The sequence below is a fragment of the Tenrec ecaudatus genome, chromosome 11, assembly GCF_050624435.1.
Source record: "Tenrec ecaudatus isolate mTenEca1 chromosome 11, mTenEca1.hap1, whole genome shotgun sequence".
Lineage (NCBI taxonomy): Eukaryota > Metazoa > Chordata > Mammalia > Afrosoricida > Tenrecidae > Tenrec > Tenrec ecaudatus.
This window is the reverse complement of record NC_134540.1, coordinates 133472459-133485618: the sequence shown is the minus strand read 5'-3', so window position 1 is coordinate 133485618 and position 13160 is coordinate 133472459. Positions and strand designations below refer to the sequence as shown.

Sequence of the window (13160 nt, the reverse complement as noted above, 5' to 3'; positions counted from 1 at the left end):
ACTGGGTGCAAGGATTCTCTGGAACACAGGTGGCCCCCTGGTGCCCCTCCTCCCTGCCCTAGGTGAGCACCCTGGTGCCAAGCCTCTCTGTCCAAGGTGGGTTCCCTTGTGCCCAGTCTCTCTGTTACAGGAAGACACTGAGTGCCTGGCTTCTCTGGATCCCATGTGGGACCCCTGGTGCCCAGCCTCTCTGTCCCACGTGGACTCTTTTTTCCAGGCCTCTCTGCGCAATGTGAACCCCAGAGTGCCCAGGCTTCCTGTCCCAGGTGGACACGGGGTGCCTGCCTTCTCTGGATCCCAGGTGGGCCTCCTGGTGCCCGGCCTTTCTGTCCAAGGTGAATCCCCTAGTGCCTAGCCTCTCTGTCCCTCGTGGTAACAGGGTGCCTGGCGTCTCAGGATCCCAAGTGGGCCCCTGGTTCCTAGCCTCTATACTCCAGGTAGGCCACCTGGTACCCATCTTTGCTGTCCAGGTGGGCCCCCTTGTGCCCAGTCTCTGCCCCAAATGCCTGGGTAGTCCTCTGATAATCCCAGTTGAGCCCCCTCACTCACTGCATGGCTGGCCTCCAAGGGGCTGCTTTCAGCTCACAAGTCACATCCACCAGGGTGGCAGTGAAGGTGGCGTCAAGCTCATTGGGTAGCTGAGAGGGGAAGCCGATGGTATCCACGTACAGCATGGTCAGGCGCGAGGGCAGGGAGCCCGTGTAGGCCGTCGTGTCCAGGATGGCAAACAGCTGGTCCCAAGACTGTGTGGCTGTGTCTCCCGTCAAGGCCTGGATCAGGCTGGTTTTCACTGGAGAAGGAGGGACAGGGCAGAGGTCACATGTGCAGAGCTTAGCCCAAGAAGCTAGCCCCCGTCTCCGCTGGTGCAGTGGGCTGTTGAGGCTGAGGCTGGGACACCCCACACGGGCAGTTGTCAGGGCCTCAACCCTTCTCCCTGCACGTCCCTGGAAGCGAAGCTGGCAGACCATTCTTGGAGCTGGCTCCAAGAGTAACCGTCTCTCTTCCCCATCGGCAATGGCTGGACAATGAGATTCAGGGAGAACATGCCAGCAGTGGAAAATCCCGGCAATCGCCACCATAACGCCTTCCCAAAGGGAGCCTCCTCGGCCTCTCCTTGAAAAACCCACCACTCTCCTCGCTGTGCGCGACTTCCCTGGGCTACCTGCTAGACCACGGAACCTCATCCGGGAGCTGCTTTTCTAATAAAGAGCTGGGACAGCCTCGTAACTTTTTCTCTGTTTGTCCTCGTGCCTCAGTTTGTTTTTCTCACAAATCTGCCCTGTCCTAGAGGGTACAGGCTGCTGTGAGCCAGCACCGGTGCCACGGCAACAAAGGGTTTGGCTTTTGTAGTTGGAACTTGCTCCCGAAAGACCCCAGCGAGGTCGAAGTCACTGTGGTATCTGCGAACCAATAAACAACCTGCTCACGGGGTCCATCCAATCTACAGCGATCCCATGTAGGCCTCTAGCCCTATCCACGGGGTCTGTCAGACCCAGACTGACCCCAAGCAGGCCTCTAACCCTGTCCACAGGGTCTGTCAGACCCAGACTGACCAGATGCAGGCCTCTAACACTGTCCACGGGGTCTGTCATACCCACACTGAACCCATGCAGGATTCTAACCCTGTCCACAGAGCCAAATTGACCCAGACTGACCCATGCAAGATTCTAACCCTGTCCACAGATCCAGTGTGACCCAGACTGACCCCACGCAGGATTCTAACCCTGTCCACAGAGTCAGAGTGACCCAGAATGACCCCATGCAGGCCTCTAACCCTGTCCACAGAGCCGCTGTGACTCAGGCTGACCCCATACAGGCCTCTACCCTGTCCACAAAGCCAGGGTGACCCAGACTGACCCCATGCAGAACTCTAACCCTGTCCACAGAGCCAGTGTGACCCAGACTGGCCTCTTGCAGGATTCTAACCATGTCCATGGGGGCTAGTCCTATACAGGGCTGATCCTATACAGGGCTTCTAAACCTGTCACTGTTCACAGAAACAGAAAGCCTCATCTTCCTCCAGAGAAGTGGCTGGTGTGTTTGAACTGCTGCCCCTATAGTGGGCAGCCCTGCGCTGACCTTACAGCATTACAAGGGACCCTCCTGAAATGAACACAGGAACAAAAACCCCATGGGCAGTGAGTTCGTTACGACTGTGACCCCGAGGGTCAGGAACCTCGCTGTGGGTTCCCGAGACTGTCAGTCTTCACGGGAGCAAACGGTGCAGCTCCTTCGGAGAGGCTGGTGGTTTGAAGCACTGATGTGGTGGTGAGGGGTCCACAGCGACCCGCTGTACCCACTGGCTACTGAGGCGTTTTGTGGTAGCTGATGGGCATGGAGGCCTCCTGGTGCAACAGGCAGCCCATATACCCAGTGTGGCAATTGCTGTCACGGGGGAGGCCGGCCCCGCACAGGGTGACATCACCCCACCGACAGGCCCCCAGCCTGCACTGTCCCGGGTCAGGCCAATCAGCTGGCTGAGGCCCACGGGATGGTCAGGGGCAGATGTGTGCACGTAGTGGCCAGCCTTGCTTCCCAGTCCATCTCAGTCGGGATGCCCCACCGAAGCTGGATCAGTGCTGCTGCAGCAAGCAGGGCCACCTGACAGACGGACGGACGGACGGACGGGGAATGCTTGTGAGGTGCCGTCAGGGAATGGTTCCCACGGGCACTTCAGGAAGCCGATGGTCCTAGCACTAACCCACCAAGGCCTGAGGAAGCACCAAGGTGGGGATGACCCATCCTGACCACTGACCACAGTCACTGTGGACCACAGGTCACTCCTCACAAGGCTGTGTGCCCACGTCTCCTCCTCATCACTGTCTGTGTGTCCATGTCCTCTCCTCACCACTGTGTCCACATCCCCTCCTCATCACAATCTGTGTGTCCACATCACCTCGAGATGTCTGTGTGCCCACGTCACCTCATCAGTCTGTGTGCTCACATCACCTCATTACCGTCTGTGTACCCACATTCCCTCATCACAGTCTGTGTGCCCATGTCGACCCCTCAGTCTTTATTCCCCCACATCAACCCCCGCCATCTGGGCAACCCTCCTCATGCCCTAGTTTCTCACTACAGTTTGTGTACCCCATGAAGGTGACCATGGGGAGCTCGCGGTCCTGCAGCTGCTGGCGCAGCAGTCTCCGTTTGGTGACAAGGTTCTGAAGCGCCTCCTTGATCCGTGCCTTCCTGTCCTTCAGCAGATGCTGCTGCACTTGCAGGAACTTCTCCCCTGCAGCGCCCGGCAGAGGGGGGGGGTGTGTGTGAGCATGGCATCTGCGCCTGTGTCCATGATGTAATCCCGGGTGGGGAGGAGAATGGGACCCTGGGCCTGCATGAGAGCCGTGAGCATGGAACCTATGGACGACGTCATCCCAGGGTGGGGGTGGGGGAACCATCCAGGGCATGTTCTGTGCCACCAAGTTCACATCACAACAGTGTCCCGAGCTCACCCTGGAGCAGGGGTGCCCATATCCTACAAGAGTGGTGTCCTTCTAACAGGGGAGGTGGGACACAGAGGGGAGATGGCCACAGAGAGACGGAGGCACAGGTTGGAGTGATGCGGACACAAGTTCAGGAATGTCCAGGGCCCCCAGGAGCTGGGAGAGACCACGAGGAAGGACCCTCCCCTGGAAGCCTCCTGAGGGAGCCCAGCCCTGCCCACACATGGACCTCAGACTCCAGATCACCAGATCTGGGAAACAATGTTATTACCTCAAGCCTTGGATTTCTGTCCCCTTGCTGTGTCCCTCTGGACGCACGAGCCCTGAGGTGTGAACATGCCACAGGAACCCCAAGTCACCTGCACACCCACCCTCCTGGGCGTCTCGCAAGGTCCCCCTCCCAGACTCCCAAAGGGCAGGCCATGAGCACACACACCTAAGGTCATGATATAGTGAGAGCCCCCACCCTGTCAGTCTAGGGGGGATGGGTCCTCCTTCGGGTCGGATCTGGTGCAGAAACAGGAGGGCATGTTGGCTGCAGAATTGGGTCATCCCCTCCTCGCCCATCACATGCTGCCCCCGTGTCCCCCATGATGACACTGTCTGCGATGACCTCTGCTTGGCAGCCTCCTTGAGGTGCACCACAGACGAGGGCACCAGGCCAGGAATCTGCCACCAGCACCCACAGGGTGCTCAGCAATGAGGGTCAGCAGTCCACCCTAGGGCTTACCGCTGCCCAACACTGTCTTCCGCTGTCCATGATACACCAATGCCCCACTGTCCATGACTCATCACAGCCACAGTCCTCTAGTGTCCATGATCCTCTGTTGTCTGTGCTGTGTCAGGGTGGGAGGTGACAAGGCTGCCAGCATCCACCTGAGCAGGGGATCTCAGAGTCTTTGGGAAACCAACACTGAGAGACATATGGCGAGGACTATAGTCCCCAACTTTTAACAGAGGGAATCTGGAAAGCTAGCCTTCCCTGGTAGGAACGCCTCCACCTTGGTGAGTCAGAGCTAAGTGCAAGTACACCATCCTGCTTTAAATATCGTTCCCAGCGATTCCCCTGACCAGCTATGCTGCCTTAAAGTGAGCACAGGGTTGATTTTAGATCCCTACAGGAGCAGACACCCTGTTGCTACCTCTTCCTGCCCTGTCAACCAGCCCCACTCGCACCTTCCCCCAATGCAGGTCTGAGGTTTCCTCACCTGTGAGCTCAGGGACCGGACTGTTGATGCCACCCACCTTGTGACAGTATGTGATGATTGAATATGCATGTCTTTTGGCTAACTGTAAATATCCCAAGATAGTAAAGACAGCCTCTCTTCTCTCCCACTTCCACATGGATCACCAAGAGGGGCTGAGGTGAGCATGCTACCATAAAATGTATCTTACTCCTACATTTAATCTCTCCCTTATCTGTCCTATTCTCTTTGACTTTACTGTAATCTTTGTATGTTATAACCGTACAACTGGGCCTACTGGTTGTCAGAAGCTGGTTTCCTCTAACAAGAGTCTACCTGAGCTGGTTGTCAGAAGCTGGTTTCAGAAGCTGGTTGTCAGAAGCTGGTTTCCTCTAACAAGAGTTGTTTGTCAGAAGCTGGTTTCCTCTAACAAGAGTCTACCTGAGCAGGGGTATCCCAGAGTCTACTGTGCAGGGGGAATCCCAGTCTACCTGTGCAGGGGGAATCCCACAGTCTACCTAAGCAGGAGGATTTCAGAGTCTACTTGAGCAGGGAGATCTCAGCCAGAGCCAGCTGCAGCCAGGTCTCCCTGGGGCAAGCGTAGCAGCTGAGGATGTACAACACAATGGTGAAGCAGTCAAACACCTGCACGCCCCAGGCCGCCTCCAGCTCCTTCTGCAAGGGCTAAGAGGGGAGCATCTGAGGGCACAGCTAGGCACCGAACAAACCTGAGCATGTGGCAACCACCTGGGCAGATGTGCAGCTGGGTGCTCAGCACACCTGTGCAGGGGGGCATGGTTGAGGACATGAACACCTGGCCAAGTACACATCTGAGCAGGGAACTACCCTGGGACATGATACACAACTGAGCAGGCGGCAAACCTAGTCGATGCAAATCTAGGCAGAGAATGCACCTGCACACCTGGGCAGCCATACACACCTGAGTAGGTGACTCACAGGCAGGTATTGGACTTACAGACTTGATCTGGGCTGGGCAGGTATACACACCTGAGTAGGTGACGCACAGGCCGACCATACCTGGGCAGGTGGCCATGGATAAAGTGGGGCTATCCCTCTGTTTGTCCCCGACTTGATCGTCCTGCTGCAGGCTCTGACCCCACCTGTGTCAATGATCACACCTGGTAGCTGTAGGTGCTCGGCCCGGGTGCGTGAGTACCTTTTGTCAGGAGGCATCCTCTCCACATTCAGGAAGACAGACATGACTTCTGGGGATCCGCGGAGCTCCTCTAACGGAAGAGGACGTCACAGGAGTCTGGTGCCCTCACACACCTGCCCTAGAAGTCATTCTGAGGACAGTGGGTGCCTCCGGGTTGCACAGGACAGCCACGCAGTGGGCAGAGGGGGGGGGTCTGGGGTCTCCTTGAAGGTGTGTGACCCCCACAGCCCTGTCAGGTCAGGCAGATTATTGGCAGTCTGTATGACGGGGTCTGGGTTGGGGGGCTATGCCGCAGGTACGGTGGTCAAGGGATACAAGTGTCTGATGACACCAGGGGCCCTGTATCCAGCATGGTGAGTGGGGCAACAGGTGCCGAGGGGGCGCCTGCCCAGGGGCAGCGGGTGCATGGCAGCAGGTCCCACCTCCACACCTGAGGTTCAGGGCTAAAAGCCCTGGGCTTCTGCAAGGACCGGGCTGCAGCCTATGCCAATATTGGAAGGGCTTGCCATCTGTGGGGTGGACCGGGGCGTTGGATGGGCGGGCAGGTTGGGGAAGAGGAGTCTGCGCCGCCAACCCCCATAGCGCTCCTGTCAGCTGCTCCAAGTTGCCTCGGCCAAAGACCAGCCGGCTGTAGGGCGGCTTCGTGGGCACCACCAGGCTCTCCACCACCGACCAGCAGTCCAGCATGTGCACCAGAGACCGAATCAGCCACCGGCCACTAGGCTGAGGCCCGTGGAAAATACGGGGTGGGGGTTAAAAACCCCAAGGGCCCCACCCTCTCTTGTTGCCACGCCCAGAAACCCGACCCTCCAAAGCCAGGACATTCGGAGGCAACCCCTCCCCGCCTCCTAACCCCAAGAAGTCTAACGTCGGAGGCCCCGCCCTGAGCATTAGGCCCGCCCATCCCCTCCTTCCGCGTGGGCTTCCACGGGACCCACTGGCTGTCCGGGTGGAGCGGGCACGCGCGCGCGGAGCGTCGACCGGCAGCCATTGCCTCTTCCTCGTCCTCCTTCTCCTCTCCTTCCAAGTCTTCTGGCTCCTGTCCCCGGGCTCCCACATGCCGCACAGGGGAATCGTCCTCGGCCCCGTCCCCGCGGCCCCCCGCCCGGAGCCCGGGGCGGGGCTGGGCGGCTGTGAGTCTCGCGAGAGAGCCAGAGCCCACCGTGGAGGGCAGCCCGGAGGGTCATAATTCGCTTCTGCCACCGCCCCTAGGGGCGGGGCTTCTGCCGGGTCTCCATTGGCCGCACCCAGTCATGTGTTCTCTGAAGCTGAAGCCCAGCCAGGCGGCCCTGATCTAGACGGGGCGGCTCTGTCGATGCTGTCTTCCCTAGGAGCCCAGCTTGGGGTTCCCGACTGGGGGACATCTCAGGATTCCTGGCGGGGCAGCAGTTAAGTGCTCACCCGCTGACTGACCGTCATTTGTTCAAGCCTGCTAACAGTCCCGCTGAAGCAAGACCAGGTGATCACCAGCCTTAGACACTCTGTAGTGTCACGTGGGCTCTCTGTGAGTGGGAAGGGACTCGAGTTCACCTGACCACAAGACGAGCTGTGGCCCCACCCTGGTCCCTTCCAGAGCCCTATTGGCACCGTGGTTAAGCACTGTAAACGGAAAACAACAGCGGCTTGAACCCAAGGTGGGAGAAAAGACAGGCAGTCTGTTCTCAAGATCCTCGAGCCGGTTCGCCTCAGAGCAACCTGATGTACAAAAGCACAAAACAGGGCATGTCTGCACCATCCTCACCAGCATTAAGTTTGAGCCCGTGGCTGCAGCCGCCAGTCTGCCCATCTCCTGAGGGCCTTCCTCCTTTTCCTTTCTCCTCCACTTTACCAAGCAGAATGTCCTTCTCTAAGGGCTGGTCTCTCCCCACAGCATGTCCAAAGTACGCGAGACCAAGTCTCGCCATCCGATTGGAATCCTAGGCCACACCGTGAGGCAGTTCTCTGTAACAGGGGCCACTGAGTCGGAATGAACTTGGAATATCAGTAAGCCTCAGAAACCCATTCTCCCTTCAGGACGCCTGGGAGGCCCAACGTGGGAGATCTAAGGGCAGCTCAGGAAGAGCTTCCCACCACTGGTGCATAGTGTGGAGTCAGCTTTCCCTTTCATGAGTGCCCTAGGCCCGCTTCGAACTCGGGCCCCACAGAATAACTATGTTCCCTTGAAACTCGCTTCTCTATTTGCATGAGGCCAGGTTGACTAGAGAAACAAGTCCAGTGACAGTGTGAGAGAGTTTTATATCAAGAACCAATTATGCATCTATAAAACATCCCAGCCCAGATCAAGTCCGTAAGTCCAATACTAGTAAATAATTAGCTCTTCAGACTCACGTAGCCACATGTAATGATGCAGAATGCAGGAAGATCACAGGTCAGCCAGCGCAGAATCTTGTGGACCCAATAGCGGTGGACACATCTCCAGGGCTCCCGGACGTCTTCTGGCTCATCAACAAGAAGGTGTGTGGGAAGCCGCAGCTCTCGCCGCCATTACAAAATGGCGCCGGGCAGTCAGGGCGGTGGCCCATTAAGTGGTAAACAACCACTTAAGGCATGCGCACTGCTTAGATGACATAGTCACAACTCCACCTGGAGTATGCAAACGAGGGTTCTGGCGAACGCACCAATCAATGCATGGCACGTCCCCGTAGAGCGTATATAAGCAGCAGTAGTTTGGGGCTTGGGGGTCTTTTCCGCATCTGCAAATCGAACCCGTAATAAAACGCCTGTGGAAGAATCCTGTTGTGGCGCGTCCTTCTTGCTGGCGAGACCTGGTGCACGACAAGTGGTGCCGAAACCCGAAACTCACCACCACCTAAGGCACGAGCGGAGACCCCCTGTTACCAGGGAGGATTCAGAACCACACGGCGTGGGTTGTAGAGGTAAGTTCTGAGAGACATGAGCCTGAACGATTGCTAAAGCCGCGAACTGGTGTATGCGCTCTAATACTTCCGCTTTCAGTTTCAACGGCGGACAGCCTACCGCTTAATATGGGGAACGCAGCAATAAAGACCATGGTTACAGCGCTTGATGCTTTATTAAGGATGCTAATAAAAGCATGTATTGAGGCTAAAGAATGTAGAACAGTTATAACGCCATGGAAGTCCCAAGGACTGCAGGCATGGATGAAGGCTTGCAGGGAAGTTGGTGGTCCTTTAACTAATGCAGGACTGGCTGCTGCAGTATTGGTGGCCCAAAAAAGAGGCCCCCTAAAATGCTTTCAGTGTGGTAAGGAAGGACACATTAAAAAACATTGCCTTACTGGCACTGCGAGTCAAACTGGGATAGGGACCAAAAGGATACCGGGTGTTTGTTCTCCGTGTGGTAAGGGTAGTCATTGGGCTAATGAGTGCAGATCTGTGAAAGATAGCAAGGGGCGTCCCTTAGAGCAAAATTACCAGGAGCCAAAAAACGGGAAGCGGGGCCCTCGTCCCCAGGCCCCGCAAATGTATGGGGCAATCCAAGTAGGACGGCCTCTTCCCACTAGGGAGGCCATTCCCAAAAGGGCCACTGCGGGATCCGCAGGGGTGGACCTCAGTGCCACCACCAGAGCAGTACTAACGCCACAGCAGGGATGCCAACCCATCCCTACGGCTTTTTATGGTCCCCTTCCAGAAGGCACTGTGGGCTTGCTGCTTGGCAGGTCCTCCACCACCTTAAAAGGCTTAATTGTGCACCCAGGAGTCATTGATCAGGATTTTACAGGACAAGTAAAAGCAATGTGCTCCGCCACACGGGGAATATATGCCATCTCACCTGGAGACCGTATAGCGCAGCTCTTGGTATTGCCTAGCGAGCATGCACTGTTCCCAAGTACCAAAATTAGTAGGGAAAAATGAGCTTTGGATCCTCAGGAGAAGCTGGGGCTTTCTTTTCGGTACAGTTAGATCAACGCCCAAATGTCACTCATGGGCCCTGTGCAGAGAGGCCTCCCATTGCTATCTGCAATACCTAAAGGCTGGACTGTCATTATAATAGCTCGATTAATGTCTGGAATACTGCTAGTGAACCAAAGAGTTGATTTATTACAACAACAAGTAGATACTCTTACGAGCATGGTGCAATTAAGTTGTGTTTCTTCTACACCTAATTTGTGCATAACACCTTTAAAATTTTTGAATGAGTCTTCTTTTAGCAGCAAGAATATATCCCAGTACCTTACCAGACGATGGACAGCTGAGCTAGAAGAACTTCAAGAACAACTTCGGACTCAAATTACAACCCTTAATGGCACACAAATGAAACCCATAACTGTTGGAGATTTTACATCTTTGCTTTCTACTGCCTTTTCCTACTTTAAAGAGTGGGTGGGGGTATTTACATTTGCTGCAATTATATGCTGCGGAGGAGTGTTGTTGCTATGGTTGCTCTGCAAGCTTAAGGCCCAGCAAAAACGTGACAAAGTCATCATTACGCAGGCATTATTAGCGATTGAGTGCGGTGGTTCCCATGATCTTTGGCTTTCTTTGTTAAAAGAAAATTAACCCCCATAAGTTGTCAGCTCTTGCACCCCAAGGGAATTGTCCCATTGCACTGGGAAGAGTGACAGAAATTGGATCTTGGTCAGCCCTTGCACCATGTGGAGCTTTGCTCATTGCATGCATTAGGGTGACCAGATTTGGGTTTTTATATCCATCTTGATCTCCTGGGGCTGCTGGAGGCTCCGGGATGGATCGATGGACCTTATATCCATCTTGATCTCCTGGAGCTGCTGGAGGCTCGGGGATTGATCGATGGATTAGGCCTAAAATATATAAGAAAGGAGGAGATGTGGGAAGCCGCAGCTCTCGCCGCCATTACAAGATGGCGCCGGGCAGTCAGGGCGGTGGCCCTTTAAGAGGTAAACAACCACTTAAGGCATGCACACTGCTTAGATGACGTAGTCACAAGTCCACCTGGAGTATGCAAACGAGGGTTCTGGCGAACGCACCAATCAATGCATGGCACGTCCCCGTAGAGCGTATATAAGCAGCAGTAGTTTGGGGCTTGGGGGTCTTTTCCGCATCTGCAAATCGAACCCGTAATAAAACGCCTGTGGAAGAATCCTGTTGTGGCGCGTCCTTCATGCTGGCGAGACCTGGCGCATGACAAAGGTGGAGAGAGAGATAGAGGGGAAGTTCCTGGGACCCTCCCTATGAGGAGGCCACACCAACAAGGAAGCGCCTTCAGGCTGAGATTAGATTGACAGGTAGACTCCACCCCTATCCTTCAAGTTCACAAGGAATTCTGTAATGCCCACATTACTCACCAGAATAAAGACTCATTTGTTTACGCTGATACATAAATAACCGTTTATATTAATGCACTGCACTGATCCTGGAGAACAGAGAGATATGTAGGGCCTGGCTGATGTGACTGTCATATGGGGTTACCAGAGAAATAGGAGCAATCTGTCTAGTCTTCAGGAACTTCAAATCCCTGAAGGAAAGAGAGTGGTTGTGTGTGTGTGTGTGTGTGTGTGTGTGTGTGTGTGTGTGTGTGTGTAGTACTAGGGCCACCTGGTCAAGTTTCAGGAGTGCCTTGAACCACGCTTTAGTCAATGCAATCATGCAGCCACAGCAGCAGCAGAACCACCACCACCTCTGTCACCCAGTCTGCCCGCCCCAAACCTAGTAACTCACCACCCCTGGGTGCCCTCTGTTTGAAGCAGATCAATCCCATCAAACAGACAGAAGCATAGCATTGTCTTTGTCACACTTAGGTTTTATTATTCACTGCCATCGTATATATGGGGATATGGCGCTGAAGGTTCAAACATACACCCTCCCTTCGAACCCTCCTCTCCCTGCGCAGGCCCTCTTCCTTTGTGAAGAGAGGTGATGGATTGATGGATGGATGGAAGGATGGATGAGAGAGATAGAGAGACAGAGAAACAGAGAAACTTCGCGCAGGAGGGCCTTCTCTAGGCTCTCAGAGTACCTGGGAGTAGGAGGGAGCGGTGGCCGGTCCCACGTGTGCGCCATAGCGCACGCGTGCATGGCCTAAGGGTCTACCTGACGGGACTCCCAGTGATTCCCCCTGGCGGCGACAGGATCTCTTCTAGGCAGTTGCTGGTCCACCCACTTCTCGCATCCCGGGGCGGCCGGGGTTCCCGGCCTCGCCCAGAACCCCGGGCCATCCCTCGACTTTTTCCTTCTCTTCTTTCCCTCCTCCCTCTCCGCCGCCCTGGTCGACCCCCGCCCAGCCAGGGACAGGGAGACAGGCGCGCCCGCGCGCGCCTCTTAGTGGGCAGGGAGGAAGAGACGGCATGCGCCCAGCTGGCCCCCACGCCTCCGCCGCGCGCAGCGCCACGCACAGCGCAGACAGACAACCCTCAACACGGCAGATTGGGCCAGGGACGCACAGCGGTCCCGGGACGCACACCGGGCCACCAGGCGGAGCGAGCGGGCGACCAGGGTCCAACCTCCCCTCTCCCCGCCCTCGCGCCCCGAACGCCCGACACAAAAACCTTGTGTCAAGGGCTGACTTTCACAATGAGATCACAGCACTCTCACTCTCACTTCCTACCTACTTATGCCATACCTCACCTCTACACCGCACTCTCACTCTCACTTCCTACCTATCTACCTATGCCCTACCTCACCTCCCCACCTCACTCCCACTCTCACTCACTCTCACTTCCTCCCTACACCCTAACTCCCACCACTACCTACCTACCTACCCCCCTATTACCTGCCCTAACTCCCCCCACTACCTCCCCTATCCCCTCCACCCTACCACATACAAAACGCAAAGTAATGTAACAGCTAATTTAGTCCCCCAGACGTGGAGGGGGAAGGGGGGAACAACGCGGCTCAGCTTGAATCACTTTCATGAAACAGTTAGTAGTAGCCTGGAAATCCTTCATCTTGCAAGGGCTGCTCCGTCCAAGGTCAAGGAAGCAGACAGCAGAGTCTTCCAGAGAGCGATGCACTTGGTCCAGCCGGAGGCAGCAGGCAGCCAGGTGGGTCCCCCACGCTTAGACAGATCACCAGATCCGACCATCCCAAGCTCAAGCGAAGTGTACTATCGCACCAGCGGTATGGCAATGCACATCTGAAAGGGGGGCGGGGGGGAACCTCAAGCTTTAGCGGCAGGATCCATGGGTCGAGTGCCCTGGCCCCACACACAGGTTGTAGACATTAGCTCACAATTGGAGTCACACGGTGGGGTGACACCGCAAGAGAGCGAGAGAACCTGGACTTACAGAGTCATTTATCTCTCTACCCACCAGATCAAAACGACGACCTTATTACACCCCAACTGTTCTTATAGGCCAGGTTGGCACAGTAAGCCGATCACACCACCCAACATAGCACGCTCGCGCCCCCCACCCCCCAACCCCCGAGGTCCCCTCTCTATCCCTTTCCTATAGGGAAA

General features: G+C 55.9%; 1 protein-coding gene across 1 annotated transcript; it reads right to left on the bottom strand.

The window, feature by feature from the left end:
* Positions 1-545: 545 nt before the first annotated feature.
* Positions 546-11919, bottom strand: LOC142461074 (putative GTP-binding protein 6). Its single transcript, XM_075562708.1, is given in 8 exon segments — positions 546-790; positions 3077-3235; positions 3883-3953; positions 5175-5316; positions 5818-5875; positions 6393-6530; positions 6676-6946; positions 11795-11919. Coding segments are annotated over 8 exon segments (1209 nt in total).
* Between the last annotated feature and the right edge of the window lie 1241 nt (positions 11920-13160).